This window comes from Opisthorchis viverrini, assembly GCF_000715545.1.
Source record: "Opisthorchis viverrini unplaced genomic scaffold opera_v5_262, whole genome shotgun sequence".
Taxonomy (NCBI): Eukaryota; Metazoa; Platyhelminthes; class Trematoda; order Opisthorchiida; family Opisthorchiidae; genus Opisthorchis; species Opisthorchis viverrini.
This window is the reverse complement of record NW_008751916.1, coordinates 184,181-204,075: the sequence shown is the minus strand read 5'-3', so window position 1 is coordinate 204,075 and position 19,895 is coordinate 184,181. Positions and strand designations below refer to the sequence as shown.

General features: G+C 43.9%; 1 protein-coding gene across 1 annotated transcript in view; it reads right to left on the bottom strand.

The window, feature by feature from the left end:
• The window catches only part of T265_09156 (hypothetical protein), a gene marked incomplete at both ends in the record, with an annotated part of 44,029 nt that overhangs the window by 12,105 nt on the left and 12,029 nt on the right, over nt 1-19,895 (bottom strand). Inside the window, 3 exons of the mRNA XM_009175162.1 lie at nt 640-930; nt 4,803-4,882; nt 15,360-15,527. Coding sequence (XP_009173426.1) covers nt 640-930; nt 4,803-4,882; nt 15,360-15,527 — 539 coding nt within the window. The remainder of the gene's footprint in view (nt 1-639; nt 931-4,802; nt 4,883-15,359; nt 15,528-19,895) is intronic.

Sequence of the window (19,895 nt, the reverse complement as noted above, 5' to 3'; positions counted from 1 at the left end):
ATATATATATATAGGCATGCAATAAACTTACCCACGGCCCAGAAAGTAGGCGCGAATCGTCTAGTTACACCCTCAAACTAAAGGTTGAAGGTTCGGATCCCACAAAAGTTTTGTGAGCTATGCACTACTAATGATTACAAAAAGTGCGAGAGCAGGTACACAGGTCCAATCGGCTTCTCAGTACCGGATCATCCGGATTAATAGCTAAAAATTACAAAAAGAACGTCTCTGTTGCTGGGGTTTTCTGGACTTCTGAGACATAAGTCTAACAGAAAGTTCAACGAGACATGCTAAATCGCGCGTAAAGATGGAGCTATAGAGTAGCAAAAACAAGATACTTATGTTCGCAATAAGCTACCAAAAAATTGTCATTTCAGCTGGACGTGGTCACGTGATGTAGGGCGTATATCCATGTGTTGAAATCTTTGGCGTGCAAGTTGGCAATCAAAGAGCTTAATGAACCTAGACAAGTATGAAAAGGGAGCAGAAGATTGCAATCCGGAAGAAATGACTTAAAAAAAAGACGCAATTGATAGGGTCTCTTGAATGAGGGGCTCCGAATAAACAAACTCCGGGAACTCGCCTATCAAGTCAATCCAGAAAATGAAGGGCATAGCACAGTAAAATAGGCCAACTCACGCAGTGGTTGTTTGCACTGATTCACCGTTCCTGAGGGAAGAACGCGAACAGGCTTCGGACATCTTCGCCCCATGGCGCAAGTCAGGAGCGGCGGTAGTGGCAAGTGCCAAAAAATTGTCACCGGACCGAACCAGATTGAGAGCAAGCTCACTCAATGGTGGGTGGTAGGCGCGTGTTACCGAATCCTGTCGTGAAGGGCTAAGCAACCGAGAGCTTTTCACGTGAAAGTTCTCCTTAACGGAAACCTGGTGACTTTGAGGTGGTTGAAGGTGGTATAACGGACCCAAATGTCTGTCAGAAAAAGAAAAAATTATTAAAGATAGGTTGTCAAAAAGCTAAGGATGCAACGCCTTCTAAATTAGTCGTAAGAACAGCACTGACAAAGAAAGCTTCGACGCGTTGATTACCATTTCAATCCAAATGATTGCCCAGAGAAGTATCAACGCCCAACTTACAAGACCATTTGTGGATGGATGCCGCAAGGCTTCTGAGCTAGAATGTTGGTCTTTCTCTAACTAACAATAATTAACAATGAATAAAATATAGTTCATCCTGCCTTCGCAGGCAATTTTGTGGATCCACTGAGACGTACGCAGCTCGAACTTCAGCAATAACTTTGTGCGTCATTATGTCACATGTACTGATCCTCCGGATTTAGTAATTTCATCCACCGCCAGTGTTCAAACCAAAGCGTCCAGCTTTTCCGGTGCACATCTGTCATGCTATCTGATGGCTGAACGGAGGCTGAGATAATGTCAGGTTGTCCAAGCCTATACAGGAACAATATAGATCCACAGGTTGTGTTCGAATCGTGGACCATTCAGGTAGTAAGTTCGCGCCTTGACCACTGAGCTATCTTGAAGTGAAACCAAATAATTTACCGTTGATTCCGTTTTTCGGACTACTGTTCTAATAACTCCTGCCGTTCACTTTACACTCGTAAACGTATTCACTCCGCCGCTTATGCTGTGGACGACTTTGGAGGTTTACCACTGCTATCCTTGTCTTTCGGAGGATCATCCGGTTTTTCTTTGATATACTGATCAATCCAGGGGAACGACCGACCTATGAATGACTTGACCATGATAGATCCTCGATACACACATCATAGAAAGACTTGAGGATACAACCCAGATTGGTCGATGCTAACACCAATACAAATGGATCACCTAATAGTACCAAAACGTTTGGAGAGAGGCTGTTGTCCAAGGAGACATTTGTTTTGTAACCTATTGATTGCTGATCAATTGGCTGTAGATCTGTACGCCGAGCTTGGAAGTTGGCTTGCATGTTGCATCGAAGTGGTGGCCGAGCTTGCAGGCTGAGTTGGCTAGGATTTTGTTCCTTAAAGGGCAACCGTGCAAGGAAGGCCAAAATGGAGCAGTCAGATAAAGAACATCAAGCCCTACACTGCGAGCAATCATGATGAGCTTGGGGCAAATTCATGTTCTCCCATGCGATAGGTATGAAGGCACTAAAGTGTTTCCTTTAAGAGTTTAGCATTTCGACATCTATGGAAGTAATGATGCTGCTTGCGAGTGAAGGGTTAACAAAAACTCAGTCCCGAAAACCTCACACGGCGTTAGCTCAACGGTTGACTGTGGCCGTCCACATACTTATAAAATTTACAAGTCTGATGCTGATTGAAAAGGGCGTGCAGTGCATGCCGGCATTATGAATCAGAAAATTATGATTCACTCGCTGCGCTCTCGGGTTAGACAAGCTCGCAGTAGCGACTACCTCGGGTCGGGATCTCAAAGAAATCCCTAAGGACTGTTCCTCCGCGGGTCAGATTATTCATTCCCGGGTTGCAGACACGAACTCGGAACAAAACCTACATTTCCGCCGCCTTATGGGTCAGATTTTTGGGGAAAAGCCTAGGATGGGTTATTTCAATCCCACTCTTGGAAGCATGAAGCGTAGGGATGACGCCAAAAATCCTCTATGTATGAGGTTCAAATCCAACTACTGTTCCTGAAATTACAGTCTAGGACAGTTCATCTCCATTACTCTTTAGTCTCCAAGCGTCAATTGATTCAGAATAGGTGTCCGTGCATCCAGTAAGAGAACTAAGGACGCTCTGTTCGATCGGATTCCCGTGAACTGCAAATGTGTATATTCCGACTGACCGAGTCTGTTGGAATCCGTAACCAGGGACAACAAACCCGAAGTCTACCCGTTATCTCTCCCTACGGACCAACAAAATTCAACAGTGACACCATCAAAGACGTCCTTTATGAAGAGAATTATTGACTTCTGTGGATGGAAAGGCACGCGGATTCTACCACTCTGGACAGAATCGATGAGCATGAAATTCGATTCCGGAAAAGATGTTAAAATACTTCCAAAGTTTACAAAGTTAGTCGCACCATGTAACGATGGATTGACAAACTTTCAACACTAACTTCCACATCGCTATATCTAATCATTCGAGCACCCAGACTGATCGCAGGGTAACTACATGGAGATGGCGGTCTTGCGTTCAATGCTGTTGCTCCTTTTTGGACAAGTATAAGGATACAGATTAGCCCGATGCCCGAGTCAGTGTTGCAGGTCGCTTCCATGACCAAGAAGAAAAGCGTTTAACAATATGGTGTTCACTGCATGCATGATACACTCATCAAAGAAGTTTACCAGCAGCAGCTTTCAAGAGAGTTCTCGAAAGCAAAGCAAACCGACTAGTCAAGTGAAGGTGGAATAGTATTCAAAACGCTGAGTTCGGTGTTTGATTGCGTGCTTCTCAGAACAAAGCCGCAGTCCAATCCAAGCAGGAGCTCACAACGGGTGAAAGAGCTGAATGTGGAAATCACCAGTCTAGTCACTATCGTTCCCAGATATCATCCCACATGGGGTTACCAGCAATCAAGGTTCGTGGAAAAAAAGAAGGCTTCCGTCGGGATCGTGAACCTGTTGGCCACATCTTTACATTGCGACAGCTTTTCAAACAGTGCGACATATGTATAAAGTCAATATTTGTTGTCTTCTCAGCGTTCCACTTGATTGGTCACGCTGCTTTGTGACGACGCCTCTCCGTCGATTTTCAACAAACTTCACCGATCCCTATATCCAAACACCCGTGGTCTCATTAAGAGTGAGTATTCTTCCGTTCGTCAACTTTTTGGTCGAAATAATTTGTAGAATAAGCCGTCATGTCTTCTACCCACGACAGGGAAATTCTTCCGGTAGAGATTCCAGGCATTTGCAGTATACAGAAGATATTGCCCTACTTGGTTCTGATTCCATCCGAGCATGCAATAAAAAATAATCTCAATAACGTTATCATGTGGTCTGTGCCTTCGAAGTGCAGCCATTGCACGAGTGAATTAGTGCACCAGACAAGCTGGTCACACCAGCTTTGATCAGAACCATTACAGTTAAGGACAAATTTAACTGGCTACGTTGTCACGTCATCATGCTTGATCACATCGGATGGTGTAACTTAACAGTAAGTGAATGGTGGAGGTGCTAAAGCTCGTCTTACTTTCCTTCAACCGGGACATCTTCAGGGTCGAAAAAACACCAACCAGCCTGTACTCTAAAGGCAGAGCTTACAACGCGACAGTGTGACTGACGTTGTGAAGAGAAGACCGCTTGTCTATGGTCACTGGACCTTATGAAGTAGTACACATTCACTATGAGAACACAAGATGGGTAATACTGAAGTGCAAAGAATGACTTTCAGTAATAAACAAACTGCTTGTCTAATTGATTTGACTGGTTAAGCGCTGCGTATGACAGGTGATCGACTGGCTGTTTGCACAAGCGGATTCCGATTCGACTGAAAGGTATCATAGACAAATGATTTGGGGGTAGTTGGCGGCGTAATAATGTCAGGAAACCTGCGGCGTTGTTGTACTCGTGACCATCAGACTACTAATTTGGTTTTAGTTTTCGGTCTCTACCGTTCAATTCGATCCAGCTGTCAGGATCTGAAACGACCAGATATACAGCACAAGACCACAGTCTTCTTTATACCACGTGCCCCATAGCTGACACGGTTGGCTGACCTTGATAAAACTGTCAGCTACTCCTGTGGCTAAGGTCACACTGTATTCGTGTGCTTGCAAGACTGAAGGATGCCTTGTTCATCCGAGGTACGCGGCCCATCAAAATTGCAGAACAATGGTGCAAATCAGTTTTCAAATTATTTTTCCCAGACTTACTTGAAAATCAGTTCGTACATGACGTCTTCGCAGTGAAAGCTTAAAATCGTCCGAAATAACGACAGCGTGACCATCCCGAGCTGAAAGAGCGAATGAAACAAAATTACATAGCAGAATATGGGAAACTTTTCTGCGTATGAGACTACGGACAGGTTAACTAAAGAATGTAGTGGAGATCAACACACCAAAAACCCCGCAGGTAAGGCAACAGATTTACATCGAACTTTTGAAGTCCTTACCACGGAAGGGGAAGATCTCTGCAAAAGAGTGACGACCTAACACAAAATCATGCCCGTTTCTGTTTTGAAAAGGTTAAATACGGATTTACGCTGAACCTTGATCGGGAATGGACATAGGTGGTACACCGGGTGCTGAGAAGAAACACCGCAAACTAGACGATAACACCGAATATAAAACGATTGCGCGCATATGACGTACCCCTAAATCAGTCTGACCTAGTAGGCCATTGAGTACAAGACAGCTGATTCCACGCAGTCCAGAGGACTATTAGCCGTCCGTCCTTTCGAAATTTGGAGAATAGCTAAAGGTGCTAACCTTTGACTAACGTTCCAGCTGAGTAAGACCACAATACGTGCAACTGTTCTACATAATTCAATTCAGTGATTCAGGATGCGCGAAAACAAATCCCAAGATCCCGAAATGGGCGATGAAATTGATTTGTTCTCTGCATAGAAAAGGTGAGTCGGATGCAAATTTGCTAGATCTCAATCATTTAAGCCGAAATTTCTAGACCTGGGGACTCACTTGGACCAGTTGTACCTGTATGATTAGAGAAAGATAACCTGGCTTGCAACTCGAAAAGTGATTAGATTATCATTGGCATCATTGGCATGAAAGATCATTGTGACGCTGTCCCTAAGCTTAGTCTCAGTACCATCGGTAATTTCATTTCCAAAGAGTGGAATGTCAGTTCTCCCTGCACGGGTCAAGGGGGCGGTCGGAGCAATGATAAAATATACGAAAATCTCCTCTCTATAGTATGTTGAGTATTTTTATGACTGAAATCAGGTTGATACCCATATGTTCATAGCTAACGGTCGGCTTTATATGTCTCGTTGATCAGTGATTTTGCGTTTATTGTGTTACTCTATGAAGCTGTGCTTCTCGAGTGTTAAAGGTGCACGCATGTACATGTTGATGTGGTGCATTCTCTCAAAAGCCGATCGTAATCATCAGATAGCTATGAAATGAAAGGACGAATAGTGTATCATTTGTCATGGATATGCACAAATACATGGCCGTTTAAACCGGAAGCCGATGTAAGGGCCAGAATATAAGACAACGCATCAAAGCGCCTATTCACTAAACACGGAGAGTGCTAAACAAGTACAGTAGCTCCACCATAAGCAGAACGCCCGGTTGATGTGTGCAGCTAATAATCAGTAAATTTTGTTTTCAACCAGATGTGACCAATGTAATCGGCTTAGGATGACCAGAACAATCAAAATTTTCAAGATAAGACAATAAACTTCAACCATGTTTTACACAGCAACGATCGCTCGAATTCAGTCTTACCGCGACATGTAAGTGAGCAATCGATTCATCTACCATTCAAAACCTATCACTGCTAGCTGAAGACTAAATCAGATAACACGGCAGATTTGTGAAGGTTTCGTTTCGCTGAGTCACCCAGACTTGTGAACTCAGTTGAAGAGGATCGTCTAGCACATTTAAGGAGATTGGACAATACACAGATGATCAAAGGTAAATATCAAACGATGGTTCGGAGGGTCGACGGTTCGAACCTAACCGTCGATTGCTCCTGTGTAGGCTTGGGCAACCTGACAGTATCTCAGCCCTCGTGCTTCCATCGGAATGCATGGCAGCTCGGAACCGAAAGGATGTTACGCCTAGACGATAAGCACTGTTATTATCAGACGACGGATTTTATGGCTTTGGTTTCAGTATACATCGGTTCACTTTGAGAGTGCCGCATCGGGTTAGAAACCATCCAAAGACAACGCGGAAATGGGATTATTCCTTATTGTGTGTTAAAGCCTTCAGAAAATGAGCGAATAAAAATTCAGTGAGATGAGTGGAGTAGTTTGAAATGGATGTTGGTGGAAGAATAGCCTAAAGTAGTGCACTTCTGAGTTGGAATAATTTAAAGATGTTACGACGAACGGACATTTGCAAGTTCATCCAGCGGCTTTGTTCTTTCGGGTTTTTACCTCGGATTCACAAACTCATCCACAGTAACACATCCGGCTCCACGCAGACCGTTTGCGTTATCGTAACTATGCGCAGTGGTCCAAAGCAAACCAAAAGCGACATAATTACAGAAACATCCCATGGTGCTGTTTCGCTGTGAGAAAGCTCGATTACATTTTCCGACCCACTTTCCTCAAAACTCCATAAACTACTTAGCAACACTTCTGATAAGTGCATGAATAACATTTGACTGGAGATTCCTAATTCAGACAGACGAGAAACTCTGTTTAGGAGTCATAAACGGTTGCAACATTCTACATCGGCGGTGTTAGTATGTTAGTATACTCTAGAGGATCTGAGTTGGCTGGAGACAGTTATAACAAAAACACGAGGATGACGTGCAGCCTTTGGAAATGTTGAGTGAAGAGAACATACATTACGCAGTAATATATGAGTCTGTTGAATTTCACCGTTAACCATGTTTGTGTGTGCAGCAAATTTTTGATGACTTCTGTTGTCAAGAAGAAGCCTTGCAATAATGATGCACGTGCGCGACATGCACAGTTATAGTCACATCAACTATTCTACGAATCGGCAGGATACAAGGCACGTTTATGAACCCAAAGACGGTCACATTAGACATCCTCCCTTAGTTGCAGACACGAACAGCGCCCATTTTGTGCCGTATACTCTGCAAGGCTAGTATCCACGGTACGGGCAATGCTTTGCTAACGTTGCAAGCTTTCCCTTTTGTGACATTTGTCGAACGTATTTCATTATAAGTCAGCTTAAGAGCACTGGATGCCTACCTATAACCGATTGAAGCAGATTTCAGATGTAGACATAAAGTGAATTAGGGGAACCGCGGCTGGCTCGTAGGTACTTCATGCTTTCATGTAGATTTAATGGCCTCTAGATATATTGATCGAAAAATTGCGGAAATCACCCTTGAACGATTGTGAAAATTGCACAAAAATTTGTGTATCATCCAGCTTATGCCTCCATTATGCGGAGATACTGCTAAGTAGCTTAATTAATTTTTAGTTCACTTCACAGATTTGCTGATTAGCATGATATGGGACACGAAATTGCTTAGGAGACAGGCTACCCGGGTATTAGATCAAGTTTGACTGCAATGCTTGCTGTCCTCGTATTAAAATTGACACTTGTTAGGTGATTTGTCCACATCTCGAGCACCCAGAACCTGGTGCGCTCATAATCAGAAACATGTGACACTAACCAATATGTACATCCGGTAGAACTACACCTGGTACCTATTGACAGTACATTCATACGCTTACATATCTTTTACTGAGTAAACGATCTCCGTCTATCGTTAACGCCCTAGGAAGCCCCCAGCAAAAACCAAGAGCAGAAACGGGCCATCCCTCCTGAGGAAGGTAACTGAAATGTTCAAGTGGCGATGCCATTAAAACCGTTTCAAAAACTACCTCAACCGGTGACCGCCGGAGCAGGCATTTTTGTGCGCCAACTTCATTATTTTCACCTGAACTGTTCCCGGTCTTTGAAGATGTCCACATCTCTCCTGATAGTAACGCTAGGACAGCGGCTGTGGATCTCGACAGCCAAGATCAGAAGGATAGAATTTTGGACTTTGGTGGGTTTGATGTGAATTTTCCATACCTTGTAACCACATGACAAAAGATATATTGCGAGGATGAGGCAGGACGGACAGCTCATTTCTGACGCGAATATCTGGATATAATCAGGTGCACTAAGAATCAACGGCAAACGGCGAAAGCACTTGTACGAATAGGAATCACAATCACCATGAGCAAAGACTAGTGCAGTGTCAAACAGGCCATTCAAAGCTAGTGCAACTACAAACGAAGGTGTACAATGTTCAATGAAGAATAGTGAGAACATGTCAAAACAATCCAGATGTAGAAATCCACGTAACAATAAGCTTCACATATCGTTGTTGATCGAACCACATATACCCCAGATGAAACGCACAGGATACCCGTCGAAATCAATGACCACCCTCCATGACAAAGTGGCCCCTTCGCAAAAACCTTTGGAGATGAAACAGCTCACTGGCTTGATATAACGATCGTTCCCATTAAGTTTGTGGTAAAAATTTCACCTCAGTTTGTGATACAAATTTGATGGTTACCGGGCCATCTTCATAGTGCACATTATGGGTGTACGTCGACTCACTAAATAACCAATGCAACGTGCTCAGTTCCTGGTTTGTTGTGGGTAGATTATTGAGAAAAAGGCTTACGGGGCATGTTGATGGGACTGCAACCCTGGGTTCGAAATAGTGGCGATTGTAGTAGCGTTTAGATCAATAACACAACTTCAGCCACAGCTTGTTGGTCTAAAAGCAAACCTGGATGACGCGCCTGACAACAGGGCGCGACAGATCAAAGCACAACCTAAATGAGGACAAATACACCGAGCACAAAAACCTTTGGAAAGTAAGTTCTCCCCAAACGGACTTATTTTTGTTCCGAAAACACTCCTCGTGAAAACTTGCCTCACGGCAAGTTCTCGCCTCATAATGGAACTATCCAGAAGGATCCCACTTGCAAATGGTGTTTGGTTAAGGGACTCTGCTGGTAAACTTTACGGATGGATCGTGAAGTCCATCGCACCGTGTAATAACAGCGTTTGGGAGACCAGACGATCAGAAAGATGACAAGCCCAAGCACCACTTGTCTACAGCTGTTAATCCAACGAAGTCAAATCCGACTGTTTGGACATGTTCTCCGCCACCCGTTGACTAGCACAATCAGATCATTACAAACACCAAACCTCACAAAGATTGGCCTAGTGGTCGAAATCTGGATCGACATCTTTGGGAGCCTTGAAAACAATCGCCTTGTGTTACGACTAAGGAAATCCAAGAAACTGGTTTATCCTCCAGCAAAGGATGACCAAAGTGAAGTTACCAGGTTGATATACACAAGCGGAGAAAACCCTCAGCAAAACACAACTCGCGGAGCGACGTTGAATTTCTCAGTCTTGGGCCTACTCAGTAAATGTGTTTTTCATAAGATATGAAAACTCTCGGAAACTAAGATAAAACGAAGAGAAATACATGTTAACCAGACTGTCCACACGCATCGGTACCACTATGGAAAGGGATAGGTGACGGAAGTACAAAAGCTGAAACAATCTATTCCTGGCCTCTTCAGCGACGAACCGCTCAACGATTGCAGATGAAAAGTCGCTTCGACACATTTTCGATTATTCTAATACTCCTCTGATGGATAAGGGAGCGCCACTGTTCGACCGTCAAACAATCCAGACCACAACCAAATTACTTCAGTCCGGGGACACAGACATATGTTCGCTGTGGAATAGAACCCACTCAATGTACAACATTCCTCATTTATGATGTGGCATCTAGTGAAATGTCGCTTGATAACCGCAACTCTTAGGATCATCGTGATTTCCAGAACCAGTGGATGTAAAACTCTTTTGATGGGGGACGTTGGAAGATTGCAATAAGATAAAAACAACCACAACCAGCCTAAAGCCAGATGAAAATGCCCCATGATGGACAACATACCATGTGCGTGTTAGTTCCAAAAGATAACTCTGAGGTTATAGCCCAAGCGATATAAGCAACCACAGAGTTTAACGGACGGATGACCTTGCGTACAAATGCACACCGTTGCTACGCAAAGGTTGTCTCAGGATGCTGTTGAACCAATCTGAAGGTAACGGGCAAGGAACTTCATCAAGTATTCCCTTGTTGCCTACCTTCTATTGCCATCACTAGAACCCACAAGGAGGTTCGCGTAAATGACATTCAGCATGGATATCTTTGACTGCGTCTGAACGGAGCATAGTCTTTTCACCACCGGAATTTCCCGAGGACAGTAGCAGTAACGCAAGTAGCAACATCGCTGGGTTGGGTCTTGCGAGGAGATCATCAGAAATTCGGCTACCTCTGAGGTTTGAACCCGGGCACCAGGAATTCGGTCCTGTCACATTCGCCTGGTGGCCTGCACTGAAACTTATAATGAACTGCGTTCAACCTGATGTTGAACGAGTAGATATTAGTCATAAGCGGTTTAGATCTAATCCTGAACGACTTCAGTATGAGTGTGCAAGTGATACTGTGATTCCATCAGACCTATCGCAATAGCTCATGCACCAGCCTCGTGATGAAGGACAGAAGTAGTAGAATAGAAATCCAACGAGTCTAGGAAATATAACATGCAGGCGTTCTGTCGACAGGTGTAAGATCGTAAATAGACACCATACCAAACGAAACAATGGACCATCACAACACACAAATCACTGAGGGCTTCGAACATCGACCGTGCAAAAAAGACAGATTTCGAAGACTTAGGGGAGCATAAACGCCCATTGAGCAGGATGGCTTGGGTCTACCGAATGTGAAAGCTGAACAGTCGGCGCATGATAGGAAACCTGGTCGAAAGTCAACAAGAACAGAAAACCTCGAAAAATTTGAAAACTTGAAACGGACAGATGCTCGAGTTACTCAAAAAACAAACTGCTTTCCGCGTGTTTTGCACTGAAATCACGAATTCATGCAACAGCAGACGAATGGAAGCGTTTATCTGTGGTACTAACATATTACTCGCTTCGCACACATTCCAATGGTGAGAACAAAACCTACTGGGTGTGCAGCTATCAGTTGGAAAAAACAAGACGTACTTATATACTCTCTCAATGACATTCAAAAGAAAGGACCAGCGAGACCAACACATTTAGTAGCATTCTCTCGACCGATCATGAGTTAATGTTTAGATTATACCTAATGAGCACCGACGCCGTTGATCGACCCTCCGGAAATACAGTTCCACAAAATTAAAAAAAGCGAAGCTTCCATTAAACAAAACCGTGACCCCTAGGAAAATAGAACGCAGCTGGGTCAGTGCAGAGCGATGTAAGAACAGAAATTGTCATTCCAAAAAAACGGATAACTGGGTGCATGCAATATAAACGGTGATCCCAAGAAGCAGGCGGGGGGGAGCTGAAATCTATGGCAGTCCATGGACCAAACAGGGCGTGCGAAGCAATTCGACTCACCTGATACATCACATCAGTTGCGACCTAGGTGAAATATAATGTGATGGGGAGCACAAAAATACCGGGTATTGTAAGGAGACTGCAGGTCGCGCGTGGAGTTTGTGAGCAAATGTACTGCGGAAAAATCCAAGCGAGTTATGGCGCGACGGTAGTTCACTATTCGGAAATGGAAAGCCGAACGTAATACAACATAGGAACCAACAGGAGAGAAAAGCAAACGGGTTAAACAAGACGAAAGTTCCAAAAGGATGCGATGCGTGAACAGCGCTAAAGCACCAAAAACTGTTTCACAACGAAAACATAGTAAATCAAGTCAATCAGTCAAGACAGGGGCTAAAGACAGGTGCATGAAAAAGTGAGATCTAAATGTGAGATCTAAATGTGAAAAATCGACAAGTATGGGGTGACAAATGTGAAGATCCATGTGCTTAAAAGAAAACAACCCGATCGGAGGGCAAGTGAGCAGAAACGTAAAACGATTTCCAGGTAAAAGCATGTTTGGGTCAACTGTGTGGAGAAAGACAGATCGGTGTATGGAGCGTAGAAGATCGATCACGCGGCGTGGTGCTCAAACTATCACCTGGGACTAATTGATGCAATCAGTATGACTAAAATGGCTCGAAATGGGATGCAGATAAGAAGAATTATGAAACGAGCAAAATCTCGTTTGTTTTCAGATTTCACGAACCACAAGAAACTTTGATGGAAGTTGAAATAGTATTAATAGTTGGATACATATTTTAATGGAATGTGAAACGCCATGACTATGGACGAATTCCCGGGTCCTGATCATTTTAAATACGAACATAAGGTGTTAGCAAAGGCAAAAACTTTAGTGAAACTGTGAGTGATACTAACACCATCGGTCAACACATAACTCAGCCATCAAGAGAAGTGATGCAAGCAAATGTTTTTTAACTGGATAGAGCTGTTCTGCTCAAGACCGGTTAAATGGAAACGAGAATAAATGCGCCAGTTCAACATCAATTCTACAAATGGGAAATAGATCGCTACTCACAAACCTCACTCGCGGCTACCTCTGAGGTTTGAACCCGGGCACCAGGAATTCGGTCCTGTCACATTCGCCTGGTGGCCTGCACTGAAACTTATAATGAACTGCGTTCAACCTGATGTTGAACGAGTAGATATTAGTCATAAGCGGTTTAGATCTAATCCTGAACGACTTCAGTATGAGTGTGCAAGTGATACTGTGATTCCATCAGACCTATCGCAATAGCTCATGCACCAGCCTCGTGATGAAGGACAGAAGTAGTAGAATAGAAATCCAACGAGTCTAGGAAATATAACATGCAGGCGTTCTGTCGACAGGTGTAAGATCGTAAATAGACACCATACCAAACGAAACAATGGACCATCACAACACACAAATCACTGAGGGCTTCGAACATCGACCGTGCAAAAAAGACAGATTTCGAAGACTTAGGGGAGCATAAACGCCCATTGAGCAGGATGGCTTGGGTCTACCGAATGTGAAAGCTGAACAGTCGGCGCATGATAGGAAACCTGGTCGAAAGTCAACAAGAACAGAAAACCTCGAAAAATTTGAAAACTTGAAACGGACAGATGCTCGAGTTACTCAAAAAACAAACTGCTTTCCGCGTGTTTTGCACTGAAATCACGAATTCATGCAACAGCAGACGAATGGAAGCGTTTATCTGTGGTACTAACATATTACTCGCTTCGCACACATTCCAATGGTGAGAACAAAACCTACTGGGTGTGCAGCTATCAGTTGGAAAAAACAAGACGTACTTATATACTCTCTCAATGACATTCAAAAGAAAGGACCAGCGAGACCAACACATTTAGTAGCATTCTCTCGACCGATCATGAGTTAATGTTTAGATTATACCTAATGAGCACCGACGCCGTTGATCGACCCTCCGGAAATACAGTTCCACAAAATTAAAAAAAGCGAAGCTTCCATTAAACAAAACCGTGACCCCTAGGAAAATAGAACGCAGCTGGGTCAGTGCAGAGCGATGTAAGAACAGAAATTGTCATTCCAAAAAAACGGATAACTGGGTGCATGCAATATAAACGGTGATCCCAAGAAGCAGGCGGGGGGGAGCTGAAATCTATGGCAGTCCATGGACCAAACAGGGCGTGCGAAGCAATTCGACTCACCTGATACATCACATCAGTTGCGACCTAGGTGAAATATAATGTGATGGGGAGCACAAAAATACCGGGTATTGTAAGGAGACTGCAGGTCGCGCGTGGAGTTTGTGAGCAAATGTACTGCGGAAAAATCCAAGCGAGTTATGGCGCGACGGTAGTTCACTATTCGGAAATGGAAAGCCGAACGTAATACAACATAGGAACCAACAGGAGAGAAAAGCAAACGGGTTAAACAAGACGAAAGTTCCAAAAGGATGCGATGCGTGAACAGCGCTAAAGCACCAAAAACTGTTTCACAACGAAAACATAGTAAGTCAATCCAATCAGTCAAGACAGGGGCTAAAGACAGGTGCATGAAAAAGTGAGATCTAAATGTGAGATCTAAATGTGAAAAATCGACTGGGGTGACATGACAAATGTGAAGATCCATGTGCTTAAAAGAAAACAACCCGATCGGAGGGCAAGTGAGCAGAAACGTAAAACGATTTCCAGGTAAAAGCATGTTTGGGTCAACTGTGTGGAGAAAGACAGATCGGTGTATGGAGCGTAGAAGATCGATCACGCGGCGTGGTGCTCAAACTATCACCTGGGACTAATTGATGCAATCAGTATGACTAAAATGGCTCGAAATGGGATGCAGATAAGAAGAGCAAAATCTCGTTTGTTTTCAGATTTCACGAACCACAAGAAACTTTGATGGAAGTTGAAATAGTATTAATAGTTGGATACATATTTTAATGGAATGTGAAACGCCATGACTATGGACGAATTCCCGGGTCCTGATCATTTTAAATACGAACATAAGGTGTTAGCAAAGGCAAAAACTTTAGTGAAACTGTGAGTGATACTAACACCATCGGTCAACACATAACTCAGCCATCAAGAGAAGTGATGCAAGCAAATGTTTTTTAACTGGATAGAGCTGTTCTGCTCAAGACCGGTTAAATGGAAACGAGAATAAATGCGCCAGTTCAACATCAATTCTACAAATGGGAAATAGATCGCTACTCACAAACCTCACTCGGTTTTGCAAAGAATAAGAGATGAGAACAGTATTGTGAACAGCAGTGGACAGGTTAGAGGTGCCAGAAGCAGAACGTCGTAATACACCACAGTACCGTCAGGCTCATATTACTTAACATCTGTAGAGGCAAAGACCATAGGAAAAAACATAGTATTTACTATTGCTTCGAACTGAGAGATACTCACAGCGGCGTTCGCATTAAGACGGTTGATGAGCGACGTCAAGATCGGATAGGAATCGTGGTTTGATGTGACAATAAATCGAAGGAACAGTTTGAGGAGAAGCGGGTCAGTCAAACGCCGAAGAAACAGTTCCAGATAAGCCGTTGCCGCAACCACCTCGTCGAGGGCACTCTGTATAGAATTTGAGAGGAAAGATAACGAAAAGTAAAAACGCCCGAAGTCCAAGTAATAGACACGTCAAAACTTCAACGAGGTTGTAACTCGAGGAACAGGGTCCATCACAATCACCAACATTCATGATAGCAAGAAAAGCAGCAGTCACAACTGACGCTTCAATGCAGTTATTGACGTGTTAAATCTTTCCCCAGACTACGATCACCAATTCAGATGGATCCATTTCTCTTCAGACGGTCTAGGACCGAAGGGAGTAGTGGTCCATTTGTTAGAAGTATAAGGAAATCTAACTGAAAAATCTAACTGAACAATTTTAGGGACAAGCTGGATCATCCACGGCTTTCACGAATACACCTTGTGACATCTTGTGCGTAAAAACACAAAGCATAGTGCCGTACATGCTTGTTTACCTCTCTCTACGCAAACGAAAACCAGAAGATGAGAAGTTCGACCTAAAGGTCGAGGTAGGGTCATCACGTTCTGCAGAGTTCCTTACCACATCGCCATAAATGGCGAAAATCCCAAGGTGTAGTCTTATAAAGTAATCCTTCCTTACCACAGCATCCAGTGAGGCGGCCGTTGAGTAGATTATGTTCTGTGAAGCCATGTGTAGACAAACCGTTGTATCGTCACACAGAATGTGGATAGTAGTTTCGGGGGAAAGCTTTTCTAAACTCCATAACTTGGGTGTACCGGCACGACTGATGGTGTGGCACGACAATCTTGCTCTTGGCCAATCCAGTTGATTACCGAATTCCACTTCAAGAATTGATTCCTTCTACACCCCAAAACCGATCGATTCCCTTGCACAGGTCTGTCGACCCTCAACTTGACTACCTTCTTGACCTGGTTTATGTTGGCTGTAATGTCATACACCAGGTCGCATTCAGAGACAATGGTTGCTCCGTGCACGGGAATCAATACCAAGCACACGCGACCGTCGGATAAAATAGTTGTTTCTATTTAGCAAGCTCACGGTTGAAAACAAGGGAAGAATCCTTGAATGAAACTGTTCACAAGGTTTCTGGAAACCTTTCTACAGTCCACGATCGGTTTCACCCTTCTCGGTCTCATCATCCACGAGTTTTCCCCAATCCTACGTACTACTTAAAATAAGCGAAGTATGCTCATTTGCACACCACTCTGGTTTAAACGGAAAACTCAAACGAATCCTAGCAGAGTTTCTCGCATATGATATTCTTCGGCTGAATGTGTTGCACACAGGCCACCTTATGTTTAAGTTGGCACGATATACGAGATATCGTAATCCATTTTCTTGACTGGAAAGTACCAAGAGATTGGTTGTACAGGAAACAAGAGATTCCGGTGGGATCCGCTTGAGTCTCTCGTTAGAATCAAATGAGTGTATTTCGCAAAGGGTGGAATTTCAAAACGATACAGAGGTAGCCAAAAACACTGTCTTTAGCGGTTGATCACTCATAACTTCTACAGAGCCACTAAAGAGGGTGATATTGACGCTCTGTCGCTTAGTCGCCGACTACACACTAAAAACGACCATCCTTCCCTTGGTGATTAACCCAAACGGTAGTCTAACGGTTCATGAAGCAACGTGTACCACCTGGATTACAACGAGGTTCGATGCACGTGGCATCGATTTTGATACATTGAGTATCTATTGAACAAACAGGCCCACCCAAGCGCTCACAAAAAATTCTATTCAAATGGCAGGTTTGCAGGTCAATTGCCAAGCCAGCCGAACAGATCAACAGCCATCTGATCAACTGCCCACAAAGAAACCAGAGGCTGGTTCCAGATATCCCGCTATATGAGACCAGCTTGGTGCAAATGCCAGCTTCGGTTGCACGCACATTTGGTTTCGTTTCAACGAACTGAAATATCGGGATGCGCAAATCATATCGCATTTATTTAAACATAAACCGCAGTGAAATCGATGTCCAAATCACCCTGGCGTTTCAACCTTCATAATGAGGGACTACTCAGTGAAGCACTACAAAACAACAAACAATAACATTCTTACAATATATGAAGAACAAGACCAATCCTTACAGTGTGACGAAAAATCGAAGGTCCAGAGACCCAGAAACAACCGATCCGTACCCAGGATGAACGATAGGGAAAACGTTGAGAATTTTTTCTTCGACGACAGATAATTTTATGGTTTCTTAAAAGTACAAAGCGGATAATGGGAAAATCCATTTGGGTAGCTCTCAATCAGGGAGCTCTTTCCGCAGGCTGACCGTTGAACAGTAATTTGAGTACACACGGTTTTGCGTTATAACTTGAATGGTTATTGATAGACATAAAACTTTGTAACGGTAGAGCTACATAGTTTGTGCTTACCACCACGGGATCCTAATACCCACCAAGTCACCCAAGCCGTACCGAGACAACGCGCACTAGGCGTAAGGCAAAATAGGCCAGTGCATAAGTGGGGAGAAAATCATCGATGTGAAGCCGCTTTCGACTGTGTGGTGGAACACAAACAAAACATAACAGGGATGTGACCTCGAATAGACGCAATCGACTACGAATAGGGTTAGTGAAAACTGTCCGATAGCCCATGACCAGTTTGGTCCTTTTTGAGGCTGATCGGGTGAGCGCAATCCCCGAGTTTCCGTTGATCACATGTTCCTCTTGAACCCAAATTGCACGAAATTCGACAGATACGCTCAACTGCATACTAATTTGGTTTTCACCGAAGGCTCACATGAATCCCAGCTGAATACCCCGGTCATTCAGTTGAAGAACAACATTCAGCTGGGATTCAGGTGAGTCTCTAGCAAAAAACAAATTCGCATGCAAACGAGTGTATTTGAGGGAAATGACCCGCTCATTGTCTTCCAAACCTAAGGGGAAATCTGCAGCATTTCAATCGATTTATAAGCCATAAATCGTGTACCATGAGCACAGTGGTTTCAGCTGCTACGGTTTCGAGTACCGGAAAGTTGGAGTGTGGAACATACAGCCAAGCCTTAAAGGCGACGGCGTGATCACTTAGTTCGGGAATCGGGTAGCTATGCATGGCGAGAGCTTTGATGCCCACGCGCCACTGACTGCGTGACTGGGCCATTTCTGCCGGTATCCTGAACCATTAGTTAGTTGGGTCCAGCGGTCCCCATCCAGGGAGGCGGCAGACGACCATCCGACAGAGTTTACTTGTCAGTGTTTCCACGCTTCGTTGCCAGGTCTTACACTACCCACCTCTGGATCGCCTCCACTCGGTACTCACCTCTGCGAAGCAGGCGGTCTTCTGGAATGCGCAGTACATGTCCTAACCAGCGTAAACTATGAAGGGTGAGTAATTCATCTATCGCGGGAGGGTTGCTTCTTCTTAAGACCATCTGGCGAACCTCAGCAGTGCTAAGCCGAGGTTTCCACCAGACACGACCAATGCTTCAGAGACACCGACGGTCACACAATGACAGTCTTCGTATGTCCTCTACGCGTAGAAGCCACGTCTCTGATCCATAAAGTAGTATGGATCACACCACCACCGTGTAAACTCTTCCCTTGACAAAAAAACTAACGTCACGTCGGCACCATAGGTGTCGGAGGTTCGCAAAAGCTGCCCTGGTTTTCCTGATTCAAGAAATAATCTCATATCCACCAGGTACACCGGAACTTATACAGTTGCCCAGGTAAACAAATTTATCTACCACGTCGATTGGTTTGTCTTCAAGCATGAGGTTTGGGTTTGAACCCACTCAGTCTTGTAGCAACACTTTAAAATTTGTAGGCGTTAATCCAATGCGACAGAATTATTTAGGTTATTAAAAATGGTTGGCATTTTTGAAGGATCTGAACCAAGGAAAGCATATTTAATGTTTCTGAGAGAATATCTCGAGAGCATTTCGACCCCCGAGGCTTCGCAAGCAGGTGGGGAAATTTCAAGCAGCATATCGATAACAAATTTGATGAGGAAAAGTGAAAGAAGACAACCTTGTCTTACACCACTTAACGTGATGAACTTAGGAGATAGCTCGTACCGGTACGTATCCACAAAAACTCGAAGAATGCCCTCATAAGGGATATAAACTTGAATAAAACAACTCTTATAGCCAGAAAGTGTCAAAGTTTCTGACGACCGACAGTTTTTAGATCAAGAAAAACGACGAAAGTGGGATTTTTGAAGGAGTGGGACTGTCCGCGAATTTGCTTCAAGGTAAAGATATGGTCAATGCATCCTGGACCAGGGCGAAACCCAACTTGATTTTCACGAATTGGTTTCTCCGGATAATCGAATAATCTACGCATAATAACTCCAGAAAGCATCATAGACGCGACAGATACCACACAATGGTTACCGAATGACGTTCTTGCGCCTGTTTTGAAAACTGGGATGACGCTCGAGAAGCCCCATTCGGCCAGTATTTTGTTTTCGTT